This window comes from Alnus glutinosa, chromosome 14, assembly GCF_958979055.1.
Source record: "Alnus glutinosa chromosome 14, dhAlnGlut1.1, whole genome shotgun sequence".
Taxonomy (NCBI): Eukaryota; Viridiplantae; Streptophyta; class Magnoliopsida; order Fagales; family Betulaceae; genus Alnus; species Alnus glutinosa.
In genome coordinates, this window is record NC_084899.1 from 13,728,098 (window position 1) to 13,745,910 (window position 17,813).

General features: G+C 35.6%; 1 protein-coding gene and 1 pseudogene across 2 annotated transcripts; both read left to right on the plus strand.

Moving 5' to 3' along the window:
* The first annotated feature begins 5,948 nt into the window (after window positions 1-5,948).
* Window positions 5,949-9,545, plus strand: LOC133856721 (monolignol oxidoreductase AtBBE-like 15; annotated as a pseudogene).
* A 1,312-nt stretch (window positions 9,546-10,857) lies between these two features.
* On the plus strand, window positions 10,858-14,822 carry LOC133857457 (protein kinase STUNTED). Of its 2 annotated transcripts, none has more exons than XM_062292735.1 (10): window positions 10,858-11,254; window positions 11,385-11,464; window positions 11,671-11,920; window positions 12,141-12,716; window positions 12,809-13,057; window positions 13,170-13,333; window positions 13,424-13,500; window positions 13,573-13,720; window positions 13,988-14,137; window positions 14,225-14,822. In XM_062292735.1, exons 1-10 carry the CDS (start codon window positions 11,071-11,073, stop codon window positions 14,438-14,440), a joined length of 2,094 nt encoding a protein of 697 aa, XP_062148719.1. In that variant the 5' UTR covers window positions 10,858-11,070; the 3' UTR covers window positions 14,441-14,822. The 2 variants fall into 2 exon arrangements, with proteins under 2 accessions (XP_062148719.1, XP_062148718.1); XM_062292734.1 differs by having other exon boundaries at window positions 10,859-11,254; window positions 11,382-11,464.
* Window positions 14,823-17,813: the final 2,991 nt, after the last annotated feature.

Sequence of the window (17,813 nt, forward strand, 5' to 3'; positions counted from 1 at the left end):
CTAACAAAAACTGTGAGAAAAAAAAAAAAAAAAAAGTAAAGAAAGAGAGGGAGAAGCAAAGAGAGTCCACAGCCCAAAGAAGGACGAGCGAGGGTGAGAGAGATGAACAAGAGACATTGAGGGCTTTTGTGCCAATTATAGTTAGGGTTCTATATATTCCGAACAGGAAAGGAATAGATATTATTCTTCTTTTTGGGTAACTCTTTTAGAATATTATATATAACTTAATAATTGTTGATTTATAAGATCAGTATTTTGGAGAACGTACCCATATATAGTTGAGCCATGGGCCTCGGGCATGTCTATTATGTTTGCAATTATGGGTTTTTGATATTTGAAAGAAATTAGTAATGATGAGAGTTAATTGAAGACGCATGTACGTATAATAAGCATTTCCTTTGTGATCTTCCACAAATACCTCTTTTGGTTGCCTTTGTTTTTTGCTTCCATCTCTTTGAACTGAATAACATGCCTTCTTTTCTCACCTATGTTCAACCTACTTGGAATATATATATATATATCATCATCATGTGATGTGTATCATCATGGCCGGCAAGGTGGTGATGAAGTAATTTTGGTAAGAGATGGAGCAGGTGGTTTGGTCGACTAAAGTGTATGTATATATTCTCCTCATCCAAAACATTTTAATGGAAGAGTGTTGAGTGCTGTCATTCTCCTAGCTAGCGTCGCTTTTAGGTGGGACCCCATTGGACACTGCTGACGACTCATGTGGCCAAAGACTTGCTCAATCGCTTTATACCGTGCCACTTCAATATGTTGAGCTTTTCATGGAAAGGACATATATAGGGTAGAGAGAGGTAGAGAGAGAGGAGATAGATATTCTCTTTGTTTTTATTTATTTAATTTTTTTGCTGTTATGGTGAGAGGATTTTAAAAGCCATTTTTTTTTAACTTTCTCAAATTAAGAGAATTTTAAGGGAGAAGCTACCAAATTAATATTTTCTTTTTTTATCTCAATAAGACTATTAGGTTTTTAGTGTTGGCAAAGTCATTGTCAAAACATGTTGATTATAAGTTTTAAGTTTAAGATTAAGTCGGTGCAAGAGCTGATTCAAGGCATATAAGAATTTAAGGATGTTTACGTTGTTCAACACTGATCTAGTTATAGTAAAGTAATCATATATAACTCTTGATTTTCAAATCAGAGGAAGACAATATTGGTGGCTTTGGAAAGCTAGCTCAAAATGATACAATTTTTTATTTCATAACAATTTTTCAATTCTAATTGCTATTAGGTCAAAACAGGCCGTAAAGAGAAGACTGAAAAGCTAGACAAAATAGCTCGTCCTAAGTGTAATTCGAACTAAGGACATTGAATATCAAACAATGTTTGAACTAGAGATCTTACAGAATGTGTTGTTCCAAGTCTCGTTCTCAATGCAATTTGAACGCGCTACTTCAAAAATCCTTGTTTTCTAATATAAATCCTATTACAGTTCGAACTGGTTGTGGCTCATTTCATACTGTAACAAAACATATGCACTCCAGTTCGAACTTTTAAACTTGTAACGCCCTCAAATTTTAATTAAATTAATAATTTATTCAGTGCACCTTCCAATACATATTTACCATGTAAATAAGTTCTAAAAGATATATCTATAAGTCACCATAATTAATTAATAGAATTAATCAACGTGAAGAGTTACAAGCAGAAATTCTCAAATCAACTAACAAGGAGTTAACTGGGAAAAACTACATTAAACACCTATCAGAGTCAAAGAAATAGCGGAATGCAAAAGAACATACAATGATTTGAGCTACATTACAAAACCTCAACATATCTTTGATCATCATTACATAAAAAACCTCACTAATAACAACAACTACAAAGATACAACATGTTGGAATAAATAGGGGTGGGCAAAAACCGCTCCGACCCGCACATACTGGTTTTCCCATTGAATTTTGCGAGCACAGTTACTATTTTTGTAAAACTGTGAGGGGCAGGGCGAATATACAAATTTTAAAACCCCGGATACCCACTCGTCCCTGCAACACTTAAAGGACCTAAAAAAACCCTAACCCCCTCATCATTATTCATTTTCCCTTGCGCCACTTTCGTCATTTTCCCCTTCGTTTCAGAGACGGAAAGAGTTACAGAGATTGAGGAGGACAAAGGAGTCCAAGCGGCCAAGCCCTTCTTCCTTGCCTTCGCCACCATATGCGGCGTTGTTCCGAGGGTGATTGGGTACGGCGTGATGCAGGTCACCATCACACACAACCCCGAGCTCGAAGCCTGTCTCCTCCAAAACGCCCGCCCCGCCAAAACCCTCGTACGTATTTTCGTTTCTCTTGATCTTTCTTTCATTTCATTTGAAACATTGGCCTAAATCGGGAATACCTGTCCTGCCCCGCCCAACCCTCACAATCCACCCTTGCAAACCCCACCTCGCACAAACTGCAACCCTGCGGCTACACTGTTCACTAGCCGGGCCAAGGGTAAGGGTTTTCAAAACCCGCAGGTGCAGGTGCGGGGGCCCAAATGGCGGAAATCCGCCCCGCTCCGCCCCGTACCCAACCCTAGGAATAAACTCATTAATTGGTTCAATAAGACTCTTCGCACGTCATGAAGAAGCTTGACGAAAAACCTCTAATCCTCAAACTCTGCTAGAACCTACTAGATCTGCAAAACAAATAAATGTTCCATCAGTGGAAAGAAAAATGATTCGGTAAGACCACAACGTAGTAAGTAAAATACCTCAGAACTTGGCTCATGTTGTGAGCCTAACTTTTAATGAACAAAACTAAATAAAAGAAATAAGAATTTTCTGAATGTCATGGATCTGACAAAAGCATTTTAAAAAATATGTCGCCCCTACAACTACGCCAATGGAAAACTAATGGATTTGAAGTTGCAACAAAGCATAATCTTAGCAACAACACTTTTCATCAGTTGGAATAAGAAGACATGCAACTGAGATAATAATATTTAGGATTAAATACACTTTTGGTCCCTGAGTTTTGAAAACTTTATTTTTTAGTACCTGAGTTTTAATTCACATCACAGATGGTACCTCAATTTTGAGAAAAGACCAAATTAGAACATCAATCAAATTTTCCGTTCAAAAATTAATGGTTCGTCATGTGTCAACCCCTGAGGGTTGACACATGTCACAATATAACAAATTACAAAAATAAAAAATCTTTAAAAATTAATTAAAAAAAAAAAACAAAAAATTATTAAAAACTTAAAAAAAAAAAAAATTGAAAAATTGAAGCGTTTAAGGGCCAAAACCCTTTAAATTTTTTTTTTTTTTTTTTTTTTTTTTTTTTTGCCATGGGGTGACCGCACCCCCTATGGGCCACGGAGAACCACCCCCAGACTAGCTGGCCACGAGGGTGGTTTAGCCAACCCCAAGGGCCAAAACCCTTGAATTTTTTTTTTTTTTTTTTCTTTTTCTGCCATGGGGTGGTTCAGCCACCCCTCTTCTTTTTCTTTTTCTTTTTTTCAATTTTTTTTAAGTTTTTTTTTTAAGTTTTTTTTTTTTTTTACTTTTTTAATTAATTTTTTGTTTTTTTTATACTACAACACATGTCAACTCTCAAGGGTTGACATATAGCAGGCTGTTAGTTTTTGGACGGAAAACTTAACTGAAGTACTAATTCGATATTTTCTTAAAATTGAGGTATCATCTGTGATGCGAATTGAAACTCAGGTACTAAAAAATAAAGTTTCCAAAACTCAGGGACCAGAAGTGTATTTAACCCTAATATTTATTATACATTTTGGTCACATGTCTCCTCCGATCCATATAATCTACCCGATCCCTCAATCCCTTCTTAGTAGGGTTTACTCGTTCTCATTCGAGAAAGGGATAAGGATTCGAATAAATCATATGGAGGACGGTTATAAGTTAGAGATGATTATACTTATTATATACACTTTATTAGCATAATTTTCTCCATTAAAACATTATGTGCCTTGCCCCTGGAATTATACCTTAACCATTTTCAAAACATACTCATTTTCTCTAATCGCGTAACAATAGAGACAATACAATTTTAATTTTCCTAAAAATGCATATTCATTCACGAAAAAACCGATATTTGATTACTTAAACTTAATCAGGCTCACTGCATGCATGGTCTATGTTTCGTTAGTGATTTATTTACTAAGTCGTGGACTTACGTAGTTACTTTTTTTATTTGTAAAACATCGATTTCGGTGTTTTATAATTTAGCAAGTTTATATGGAGGACAACTTAGAGCTGTAAGCAAGGCTAGAGATATATGCTGCGCGACGAGCTTATAGTGGTAGACTAATGTATATCTTGTGTATAGTTTCTTCACGACGATATATATATAGTACATTATAAACTAACTTCTGTTGGGATCATTATTTTTTTCATTTTCCGCTACATTTTATTATAATGTTTATTGTTAAATGTAGTCCTTCCAGCTAGTTACAATTGATCCATTGAATTTGGTTAATATATAATCTGAGCTTGGGATCGTTGTTTCATAACACGTTTGTGTGGAGACAATTTTCTTCACCCAAACAACCAGTTTTGTGTGTAAAAATTGCATGCAACTCCTCCAAATTTGTAGAACTCCACTAAAATATGCATTTCGTACAACTCCACAAAATTTTAGAAAAGAACTCTTAATTTATAAGCTTTGTTGTGCTAAAATATCCATGCATGGGAAGCATCGTCGTAGTGATTCTCTTTTAACTCGATGATCATCATGGTACACCACTTGCTAAGAGCAGGCAAAGGCCCACCAGCACCCACATCACCCGCCATGCACACGTACGTATGCAATCTTCCGCATGTTAACACTAAACAAGCAAACCCCCATAACTCCGTCTTTTAACATAGAAAAGGCATATTCGATCGCTATGTTTCTTTATAAACTTTCTTTTGTTTTCTCTAATAAAGATAAATATATTACTAAATAATTTAAGGGAAAAATACAAAAAAGCCCCCCAAACTACCATCGATTCTCCGGATGACACCCCAAACTACCAAAGCTTGGATTCCGGCCCCTCAAATTACCTGACGCTTGTATTTTGGCCCCATCCGTTAGTTTGTGCCGTCTAAATGGATGAAAATGAGTCATGTGCCGTGCACGTGACTCTTAAGTACAAAAAAATTCGAAAATGCCCTTCATTTTAACATTGAAATTACTGGATTGCCCATACTTCAAAAAAACACGTGTGAGAGTGATTTAGGGGCAGAAATTACGGAAATGCCATTTATCTTCTTCGATGGCGCAGCATGCTCTGTTTTACTACAAAACCGCAACAAACAAAGAGAGGGAGAGTGAGTGACTTTTTCTGGCTTCCTTCTATGTCCTGATGGGTGAAGAGATAAGATAAAGTGGAGCTTTTATGCACTAAAACGCATTTGACGTCCCAACTCCGACAACTCCCAACTCTGGCAAGAAGACCGTGAAAGCCTCCCCGACTTTCTCGCTCTTTCTCCTTCTTATGGCTTGCTTTTCCTCCTGCTTTTTTTAGCCTTTTGTATTTTGTGCTTACTGCTATTTTTGCAAAAATGTGAGGAACCTGAGTGCCACGTCCTTGTGGTGCTCGGCTTTGCCGTCGAGTTTGCAGAGGAGGACGAGGATCAACCACACGATCTGTACGGAAATCAGACTATCGTCTGACTCGGGGCTCCCGAAGTAGGATTCCGGTAATGGAGCTTGCACCAGATTCAAGAGGAACAATAGTGATGTGCAAGCCAAGGCAATGGCAAGAGAGAGAGACCAGTCCTGAGAGAAACAAAATATGGTTTGAACCAAAGTGAGCAAAAAGTTCCCGTCGTTTACTACCTCTCTCGGAATGGCCAGCTTAAGCATCCTCATTTCATAGAGGATGGAGTGAAACTGGGATCCGGATCCTCTCTATCTCTCTCTCTCTTTTGCGCCGGTGTTCCTGATGGCCGGCCATCATTACCCTGGGTTTTTCTGGAGCTGCAGATCTCATGGGTGGTGGAAGAACAGTAACAACTTCTTATAATGCTCTATTTCTTGGCAGTGCTGACAGTCTCCTCCAAGTTATGCAAAAAAGCTTTCCGGAATTGGGTTTGACGCGAAAAGATTGTAAAGAAACGAGCTGGATTAAATCCGTGCTCTACATTGCCGGATACCCAAGTGGAACAGCCCCTGAAGTTCTTCTCCAACAGAAATCCTTGTTCAAGAAATATTTCAAAGAAACGGAACGTTGTTCAAAATCCGGTGGCTAAGCTTGTGGCAAGATCCGAAGGAGAATGCAGAGCCGCATATGAACTGGATCAGGAGCCTTTACCGTTACATGGGTCCTTATGTTTCGGGGCATCCGAGGGAAGCGTACGTGAATTACAGGGATCTTGATCTGGGGATGAACAAGAACAAGAACGCCAGCTTCGTAAAGGCAAGCTTTTGGGGTAGCAAGTACTTCAAGAATAACTTCAACAGACTGGTGAGAGTGAAGACTAAAGTTGATCCAGATAACTTCTTCAGGCATGAACAGAGCATCCCACCTCTTCCACACGTACAGAAAGTCTTCACTACAACACACCTCTCTATTTCTATCTCATGTTTTTTTTTTTGTTGTGTGTTTTTGGTGGAAGATAAATCTATAACAAATATTATCCTATTTGTAGAGTTTGTCACCAAGCTAGAGCTGAAATGGTCTGCCTAACGTGCACTATTAAGTCACGTATATGAAGCCACGTATCTGAAGGGAAGGGCATTTTGGAGAGTTTGTGTAATGTTAAGTCACGTGCACGGCATGTGATTCATTTTCATCCATTTAGACGGCTCAAGCTGACGGATGGGGCCAAAATACAAGCGTCAGGTAATTTGGGGGGCCGGAATCCAAGCTTTGGTAGTTTGGGGTGCCATCCGGAGAATCGATAGTAGTTTGGGGGGCTTTTTTGTATTTTTTCCATAATTTAATATAAAACTTCTTTTTTTTTTTAATATCACATAAAAAAAATAACTAAAAAAAAAACCCTTAAAAATACTCTTTAGACGCTATCAGTCCCATAGCAGCAATGAAAGTCTTTAGACTGCACATAAATCATTAGATTCACTAGTTTTTCTAAAAGTAACGTTATGCACCTTTTTTTTATATATATTTTTTTTTAAAAAAAAAAGGATCTCTTGTTCTGTGACATATATAATTTAAACCGATGTATAAGATGCCAATTGCCAAGTTTAAATCAAAGTAAATTAAAAACATGATATGATTATTTAATCGATCAATATAAAGATGGCACCTTCCACGTGTCAAATGTAAGAATAAAGCAATATCATAAATGATGCATCTACATGTCAATATATAAGAAATTAAGAGTACCATTTTTTTATTTTCTTTTTTCCTTTTAACCACATATAACGTACAAGGCTCCTTGTGCATGTTACATGCTGGACGGTTTTACTTCTACATGTATACGTGACCCTATTTTATTGTTGTGGAACAAATTCTAATTCTCCAAAATTAGATCATAATTTTAATAATAATAAATGAATTTCAATTTACAAAAAAAGGTAGTTAACACATCATGAGTAACTAAAATCTTTTTACTAAATATACTTGCCTTAATAATTTACTAAAAAATAATTACCATAAATTAATAATTAATAAAATAAACCATGACCGAACATTCGACGTGGACCCTACCCAAACGTTCAATATAGACCACTTCTACATGAGTTCAGAACAGTAAACTGAACGTTTGAGTCGTACACCGAACATTTGATGTTGTCTGAAAAGCAAATTTAACCTACTATCCACCTCATTCGGTCTTATCTCCTCAACCCTCGCCTATATAAGCCACCATCATGCCCCTCAGAAACCTCCACACCCCAATGTATCCTTGCAAACTTATTTATTGAACGAGATAGATTTTAAAGAGAGAAGATGTGTTTTTGGCATCAATCAGCTTCTTATTTAGAGAGAATATGTGTTTTTAGATTTTAGAGAGGTAGTTTTGATTTCATAAGCAAAGGTTGAGCAATTAACTAAAGTCGTTTAATAAACGATTCAACTAAACCATTTTGAGTATAGGTATGAGCAACAGGATGTTCAAAATTAATACCGATTGATATGCAATAGTCATAAAATGCTTGAAATGTAATCTAACTATTTGGTTAAGAAATCTAATAAATGCAACAATACAAGTAGAAAGCAGGCAAACATGTGACCATCTAGTTGATGTATCTATTAAAACCATGAAATATCTAAATGGCCCACATGGAGGGTGAATTAGCTCATATATATTCCCTTGAATTCTTTGTAAAAATTATGGGCATTCAATAATTACCTTAGAATGGGATGGTTTGATAACAAGTTTATCTTTAGAACATGGAGTACAAGGATAATCACATGGTAAAATAATCTTTTGGTTCTTTAAGGGTTGTCCATATGAGTTTTCAATTATTCGACTCATCATAATTGTTTCCTGATGTCCAAGACGATCATGCCAAACCATAAATATCTTTGGATCAGAGCACTTCTAGTGCATCACAACATGTTATTTAATTGTTCTAATTGTTATATAATACAACCCGGAAGAGAAAGTAATCAGTTTTTTCAATATGAGCTTTTGGCCCGAAATTATTGAAGTGATATAAAGATATTCATCACTGCCTTCATTAGTAGTTTTCAACATGATAACCATTTAGACGAATATTCTTCAAATTGATTAAATTTCTTCTATATTTAGAAGAATACAAAGTATCGTCAATACATTTTTTTTTTTTTTCATTTGACAATATGATATTCGCTATTCCAAAGCCTTCAATTAGGTTTGATGAACCTAATATTGTACTAACACTAGCTTTGTTTAATATTAAATATTAAAAACATTTCTTATCTTGAATCATTCCATCAGTATGATTCATGCCTCCATATATAAACAAAATATATATTAAATTTAATTATTCAAAAAGAAAAGAACAAAATACAAATAAAGTTGACAATGTAAACATGATGTGATTAAGACATAATGAAAACATATTAATCTCCGATCAAAATATCAATTTTCTGTTAAATTTACAAAGAAATTAGAAACATCAAGATGAGTGATACCCTATCCATTTGTAATATCAATAAAAATCGAAGGATCTATAGGATCACTGTGATTAGAAAAATTCATTTCAATTCACTTTTTTTTTTTAATTTTTAATTTTTAATTTTTAATTTTTAATTTTTAATTTTTTTTTAATTTTTTTTTTTTTTTATGGAGGCTTGATAGGTCTACCAGATGTTTAGGCGTACAATAGGTGTGCAACCAATATCATTTCTTACCATATATTTAACATTTATCTTCATAGTTCTTTATAAGTTTATTCTGTAAACCTTTGTTTTCATTTTCTTTCGCCTCAGTGTGATTCCACTTCTAGTAGTAATAAGCATTTCTTTTGCAAGAATTATGAGTGCATTCCCCTTGACCTCTATAATTTTTTTCTACTACGTCCACGACCACGGTTTCCTTTATTACAATGAAATGATGTTCTATTTGCTTCAGGAAATGATGTACAACCCGTTGGACGAGATTGGTGATTTTTCATTAATAGCTCGTTGTTTTGCTTAGCCACTAGAAAATAAGATATTAGTTCAGAATATCTAATGAAATTACGTTCTCGATATTGATGCTGCACGAGCACATTCGAGGCATGAAATGTGATGTATGTTTTTTCTAACATATCCACATCCGTGACTTTTTCTCCCCACAATTTTAATTGAGCTGATTTTAAAGAGTGCAACTTCAGGTGCATCAAACCATAATATGCTTTTGGGATCTTTTACTATTCCACAAGGTCAATGGATCTTTTACTGTAAGGTACTTATTTTTTTATTTATTTATTTTTTAATTCATCATGCAGATGATGGCGAAAAAAAAAATCATTGTTTTAGCGCAATCTTGTTGGGATGCTTGATTTTCTTTTTTAATAGTATTTTCAATATTCATAACATCAATATTCATCGCATTAGAATGATAACATTTTAGTTCATAATAATCTCACATGGATCATAAGATTCATATGTTATTATATGATTCTTAAAACACTAAAATTTTTCAAGCATATGTTAGAATGCTAATTAACAAAATAAATAACAAAATTACTAAATCTTAAAGAGATTTACAATGAATTGAGAATATCTTATACATATAGCTTTTGATGTTGAAAATCAAAAGAACACAACAATTGGTTAGAGTTTCATGTTGATAATGTGTTGTAAAATCAAAGAAAATAACAAGACAAGATAAAGAGATTGCAATATGTGAAACTAGTTCTTCATGATTCTTCTATATTATTCTGTTTTACATACAACTCAAATACTCACTTTTATAGACATGGAATCATAATGTGAAGCACTTTAGGAATATGAAAGGGTATAGCATATGAATCAAAAGGCTACATCAATGTATTATATGAATTTTATAAAAATTCTAAAAGATTATATGAATGTGTAGAATTCTAAGAAGTTGAGCTAAATGGTCATCAACCAAATGCATGAATAAATTCTACATGTCGTATAATTGTCTATCAAATAATGAGGTGACTTTTAAAATCACCATTTAACATGTAATTGATCAAATGACGATTTTAAAAGCCGACTAATTATTTGATGGATACTTGATAAATATTTATGTCATAGAATTACACATAAATAATTACCAAATGCTTTGAATGATGAGGGATAATTTCTTTCTTTTCTTTTTTTCTTTTTTTCTTTTTTTTTTTGGGGGATAAGGAGGAATCAATATATATTAAAAATAAATTGAAAGTTGCCAATTTTAGTAAATAATAACAAAAATAGAATTTAATTAGACAGTGACAAGAAAATTTGATTCTCCTGGGACCTTCCCTTTCCAAATCGTAAAAATGCGAAACCGGATCGTTTCCTTCGAGTTCGAGACAGTTTTTATTTTATAATGGTCATCCAACAGGGTGACATGCATATGTTCTTTCGCAATTCCCAAAAACAAATGACCCCTAGTGGGAACCGGCAAATACAACTCTGTCTGGCCTCTGGACTAATACCGAAGGGACACAGAAAAAGAGGAAGAGAGGGAGAGAGAATAGGAACGACGACGTTTTGCTGAAAAGGAGATGAGGTGGACCGGAGACCGTACGGCCGGAGAATTATCAGACGATGGCGGTGGTGGTGGGCGCACGGTGGTGGTGGGAGTGAAGTTCGACTCTCAGAGCCGGGAATTGCTGACCTGGGCGCTGGTCAAGGTGGCCCAGCCCGGTGACTGTGTCATTGCCCTTCACGTCATCGACTGCGTCTGTGGTGAGTCGCGCACCCACACACTCTCTCTTTCGCTTTCTCTTTCTCTTTCTCTTTCTCTTTCTCTCTGAATTTCGCTGCGTTGGGTTTGATTATAATTAAAATGCCAAATTTTTCTTATGTTCCGTAGAAGGCACAGCGTCGCTTCTCTCGCTGGTGAAGACATTTGATTCTGTGCTCTCTGTATACGATGGCTTCTGCAGCTTGAAGCAGGTCCAATTCCACTACCACATTGCTGTTTTCCCTTTCTTTCTTTCTTTTCGATTCTCTGTTTGGTTGCCGAGAAAATGCGGGGACATAAAGTATACTGCAATTTGATCCAAGTTTTATCAGTAATCAAACAGAGTTAGTGATTTTTATTTTTAATTTAGGGTTTTTAGTTGGTGGGGTTGTGAATATTGATTGGGTGGGATTTGTAGGTTGATCTGAGGCTGAAGGTCTGTAGAGGCTCAAAGGTCCAGAAAATTCTAGTCCGAGAGGCGAAATTGTACGGTGAAGCTACGGTGATTGTGGGAGCTTCCAAAGCCCATAAAAGAATCGGGTCGTCGGCCTCGTTCGCCAAGTACTGCGCCAGAAAGTTGTCCAAATATTTCGGCGTTTTCGCCGTTAACAATGGCAAAGTTGTGTTCCAGAGAGCGGCGACTTCTACAAACGCCCATCAATTGCGAGGTTATTTTTTCACAAATTTACATTTTTTTCTTTATTCTAAAGATTAATGCTCATGTTTGTTTCTGCTTGAGATTGATGTTAGAACAATTGCTTTGTGTGTTTCGTTTACTTTTCTCTTACGGCTGAATAAATAGTAGTTGACACAACAATTAGGGTTACTTGGTTCGTAAGTAATTAGGCAAGAATGTAGAAGTTCTAAGTGATGCAAATGATGATGCAGGAAGAGTGACTTTGGAAAAACCTGGCTTGGGTTTGACGAAGCAGAATTGCTTGAGTTGTTCAGCGGATGTGGGTAATTGTGAAACCCAATTTACGGAAGAGTTGCCCGTGGATGGTGGCGAGGACAATTCGTTGGCTTTGGTACCATACCAATCATTGGAGGCTGATACAAATTCTAGCTCCGTTGTGATTCAAGAATCACCAGAGTTGAAATCTGGGTGGTCAATTCTTCGCTGGGCGTTTCTAGCCAAACGGCCATATGTGGAGAAATCATTGAAAAGGACATCTGTGTTTCAGTGGGTATTGAGATTACCAAACTGGCAGTCATCGGCTGTGGTCTATCCTGATCAGAAGAAGAGTAATTGTGATCAGGAAGATGATAATTGTTCCTCTCTTGATGAAGACAGCAGTGCAATTGTGCCATTTGGATCTGCTACTGTGTGTCCTCTTTCCCCTTGCAGCGGCTTGGGTAACCTCCTTCCTAAAGAGTTGTTGGGTTTACGTGAGAAATACTCCTCCAGCTGTATGTATTTTAGCTACCAGGAACTCTTGTTGGCAACCTCTAATTTCATGCCCGGTTCGTTTGCTTTCCTTAATTTTATGGACCTGGTTCAAGTTTGCCTCAAATTTGGGGTTTTTCTCTAATAAAGTTTGATTTGTGTTTTTCAGAAAATATGGTTGGTAAGGGTGGTAGTAGTCATGTTTACAAAGGGTGTCTTCCAGATGGCAAGGAATTGGCGGTCAAAATTTTGAAGCCATCTCAAGATGTTCTAAAAGAGTTCGTTCAGGAAATTGAGATCATTACAACTTTACATCACAAGAACATAATCTCTCTAGTTGGGTTCTGTTTTGAGGACAACAATTTGATATTGGTCTACGATTTTCTTTCAAGAGGAAGCCTAGAAGAGAATCTTCATGGTAAAAGTTTCTTTGAGTTTACCCGATTGGAATCGGAGAAAAAAAAAAGTTAAAAATGTTTCATTTTTGTTCCATTTTATTTTAAACTCTTCATGGATACTCTCTGATTAAGGTAATAAGAAGGATGGGAAAGGATTTGGTTGGCAGGAGAGATATAATGTAGCTATGGGTGTAGCTGAGGCATTGGACTTTTTACACAACAGCTGTGCAGAACCTGTGATCCACAGGGATGTAAAATCTTCGAACATCCTCCTTTCTGGTGATTTTGAGCCACAGGTGCTCTAAAGTCTGTCACTTTTCAATCTTTCTGCTAATTATATGAAGCTTTCTATGCTCATTTTCTTTTTCTTTTCTATACTTCTTCAGCTCTCAGATTTTGGACTTGCTAGCTGGGCATCGACTTCATCCAATACGACCTGCACCGATGTTGCCGGAACCTTTGGGTCTGAAATTTGTTCTCTAGTTCCTATTTTCCTATACTTAAGATATACTGCTAACACTCACTCTTGTGGCAGTTACTTGGCTCCAGAATACTTCATGCATGGCAAAGTGAGTGACAAAATTGATGTCTATGCATTTGGTGTGGTACTTCTTGAGCTTCTTTCAGGTAGGAAGCCAATTATCAGTGAATGTCCAAAGGGCCAGGAGAGCCTAGTAATGTGGGTATGTTTCTTTTCTGTGTGAAAATCTCCTTATTCTAGAATTTTTATGCAGCTAATCATGTTTTTAAACTTTGCACACCCAAAAGGAAAGAAAAACTCTGTATTTGAAAATCAGCAGGATGAGTTGCCAATATGTGAAACAAAATTCAGGGAGACTTTCAAGAACAAGCTGATTTTAATTGTTAAACTGTATTTTGACTGCCTTTATCTCTGAATAATACCTCTTGATTCATGTCAAATAGTGTGTTTAATGATGATATATATCCAGGCAAAGCCAATTTTGAACGGTGGAAAGGTTTTCCAGTTGCTAGATCCAAGCTTGGGCAGCAACTATGACGATGATCAGATTGAGAGGATGGTTTTGGCTGCCACCCTTTGCATTAGACGTGAACCTAGATTACGGCCTCAAATCAGCCTTGTAAGTTTGCTCGATGCTGCATTTCCCATTCCTCTGTGATTTTGTTTTCATTTTTATATGCTCTAAATCAATTTATATGCCGACCAGATTTTGAAGGTTCTCCAAGGAGATGAGGAAGTGACAAGGTGGGCAAAGCAACTAGTCCGTACATCAGAAGAAGTTGATGCCTTGGATGGGGAAGCATTTTATACTAACATCAAATCCCATCTTAATGTGGCATTGCTGGAATTGGAGGATGATTCGGTTTGTATCAGTAGCAGTGAGAAAAGTGTGTTGTTGGAGGACTATCTCTTCAAGCTTTGACTAAGTTTTGTCTGCAAGAAGACATTGTTTGTTTTGTATATATATGCCTTTGCTTTGTGTTTTGTATTTTCACTCACTCAGACTACTTGGCCGGGTCTTGGAAGAGAGGTTGTTTGCAATTGGTTTTTGCCGCCCCCCCCCCCCCAGAGTCGAGACCTTTGGTCTGTTTGGCCTTTAAGCAAATTGATAGAGAGCAAGCAAGCAAGCGTACCCGTTATTCTGTTGACATGACTATGAATGGTTATGGTAAGATGGTGAAGATTAGGATAGCTTCTCCCATGGATTGTATAATTTTCTGTCAGCATCGTTTTGAGCCTAATTGGTTTGTTTCTTTTTTGAATTGAACACACCGCCTTATTTAAAACCTATTTCTTTTCTATCATATCTCGGAGAATGTTGTGGTCGGGCCTAGCTCCCCATCCATTGAACCAGAAATAAGGTTTTTCTTTTCTGTTCTTTTCTTTTAGGCCCAAAAAGTGCGTTGGCCAGAAGCTTAAGCTACCATTTATAGATTTTTTTTTTTTTTGTTTTTTTGGAAGAATTTTAGTATGCCCTTTTGGTGCTTTCTGCAACTAGTCGCTGTTGGTTTTTCTTATTTGTCAGATGTCTCTTATTAATAAAATATACCCACATCTTTTTGTGTTTCTCCATTGAATTACTTGATTTTATATTCCTTTTCATTCATTTCCTCCCTTAAAAGTACACATGGGGGTCCCTGTGTTCATTAACAATTTCCTTTCAAACTGAGTTGGCAGTCTACGGACGTCACCACTAAATAATAAAATTTATTTATCAAATTTTATATGTTACAATGTAAGGATGTAGTAAAAGTTGTAGTATTCTCAATATTTTTCATAATATTCATACAGGTTTTCACGTCTTTAATACTCTAGTCACTGCGTCAATTGGTTAATGAAAAACAAATGATTGGTTACAATTCATGGTCAGGTATAGAGGTAAAAAGGCGGTTGCGATAGGTAGATATCGGCTAAAATCGCTAACTGCAATTGCCTACGTGGTTATCGGAAATCAACAACTGCTTAGGTAGTTGGTGGTTATATAACTGCTACCCAATTTTTTTATTTTATTTTATTTTTGGCTGTTGGACCTGTTTTGGACTTTTTTTTACCCAATTTTTTATTTTCAGTTTTCAAGGCTTTAAATATATGATACATATTTTTTTTGTGAGTGTCAATGTCTATTATGAGTGGTAATATTATATTATTTACTTGACAATCATATAAATGAAAATTCACAACATTAAAACATCAACAATCCAAGACAATTATATCCATAGTCTACACACCCACACTCAACAACATATAAATGAAAATTCAAATAATCAAACCCAACATAAACATATTCACTTCCACTTCCATTCCCACTCAAATGGATTCAAACAAATAAAATTTAGTAGAGAAATTCAACCAATAAGAAAATAACAACAAAAAAACGATAACGACACGACTCCCATTTGATCTTCTAGCAAAATCATGTGGAGATAACAAGAAGAAATGTTATAAACTTAAAAAAAATTGACAAACTAAGCAATTGTATTATAATATAAATATCATGACAAATCAAAAAAATGATAACCTTCCTTTAGGCATAAGATGTTTCAGTCCTTGAATTTGAAGGTTGATTGTGAGGCCTATTTACAATAGAAAAAGTTTGAATTAAATAGATAAATAATGAAAAGTAAGTGAAATGAATTTATAAATAACTAATACATAAATATTTTTTTGCCCTATACAAGCTTTAAATTTTGCCATCCTCTCTGGTGACGACCTCACATATCTCACTACGTTCCTTATATTAGAAACACAGTCACCTAAGTCTTTCAAGCTTTCATTTATAACAAGGTTTAAAATATGAGCAGGACACCACATATGAAGAAATTCTCCTCCCAAAACAGCAGAACTCTTGTCCTTCATCCTCCTTCTCATATACTCAATCCCTACATCATTGGCTAAGGCATCATCGATTGTAATAGTGAACATATTATCAATCCTCCACTCCATCAATGAACTCTCTATCATTTTTCCAATAATTTCACCCTTATGATTGGAAATTAGGTCAAACTTGAGTATTTTTTTTATGCATTGTCCAATCAGAATCTATGAAGCTAGCGGTAATACACATGTAATTTATATTTTGTACGGATGCCCATGTATCGGTAGTGATGCAAACCCTTTTACCGCTCAAAAAAGCCTTCAACCTAAGCTTTTCTTCTTCATATAGTTTTATGCAATCTTTTTGTAAAATAGTACGATATGGTACTTTGAACCTAGGTTCAATTACATTCATCAATTCTCTAAACCCATTACTCTTCATATGCCTAAAAGGCAACTTATTTTTTATGAAATACCGAACAACCAAACTTCTTACATTGTTCGAATCATAATTTATGAATTCCATTTGGTTACCACTAGTGCCTTTTATCATTTTCTTAAATGACATTTGCAATTTGGGCAATTAAAGGTAAGGTGGGTCATCATGGGTGAAGTGTCATTTCTCTTATAGTGACATCCTATCAACCTATTGCAGTAATTGCACATAGCTTTAGGGTTCTTTTTGTCTACCAGTTCCACTTTGTTAAAGTGATTCCATACAATGGATTGATTCACAGGTGGTTTTTTATATTGTGACTATTATGATTGGAGGGAAGGGCAGGGCTTCCAACATTTGCAAAGGAATGTGTTTCAGGATTGTCTTATACCATAATAGGGTTGGTTGCATCACTAAGAGTGTCCTCCATCTGTTATTAGATAGATAATAAAATGTATTTTAACAACCAACCAGGAGAACATATTAGATACAACCTATTATACTAATAAAGTCTTGTAATTAGATAAGGGAGCTTCAATAAATAGTTGGATTAAATTTTTAAATGTGTGTTTCTTAGAACACCAGAAAAATCGAAAAACATATAAAAACAGAAAAACATCTTCTAACTTGGTATGAATCGAATACTCAAATCTGAAACAAACACTACCAATAGTAACTATTACATATTTACTGAAACCAATATATAATTTTCCAACTAACAATTGACAACAGTATCACCCCAATGCAAAATTCTTTTCATAAAATTTGTCTACGTATGAAACACAAACAGTATTAAACCGGCCTGCTTTATGACCAAATGAGTTTCTATTTTTCTCGTAGAAGGCTTTGTGTTAGTCAATTCTTGTTAAAGTTAAATTGATTTAATTTAATGAAGAACCTAGAGACACCAGTGAGATATGCAGAAGATCGAAGGTATTTTTACATGTTTGTGTGATTTAGTTCGCTAAGGGTTTGCTTTGGTTTTTGTTTTGATTTGGGTTTGGGTTTGTCTGTTTATATATTTGTTTTGTTCAATTTTGTGGAG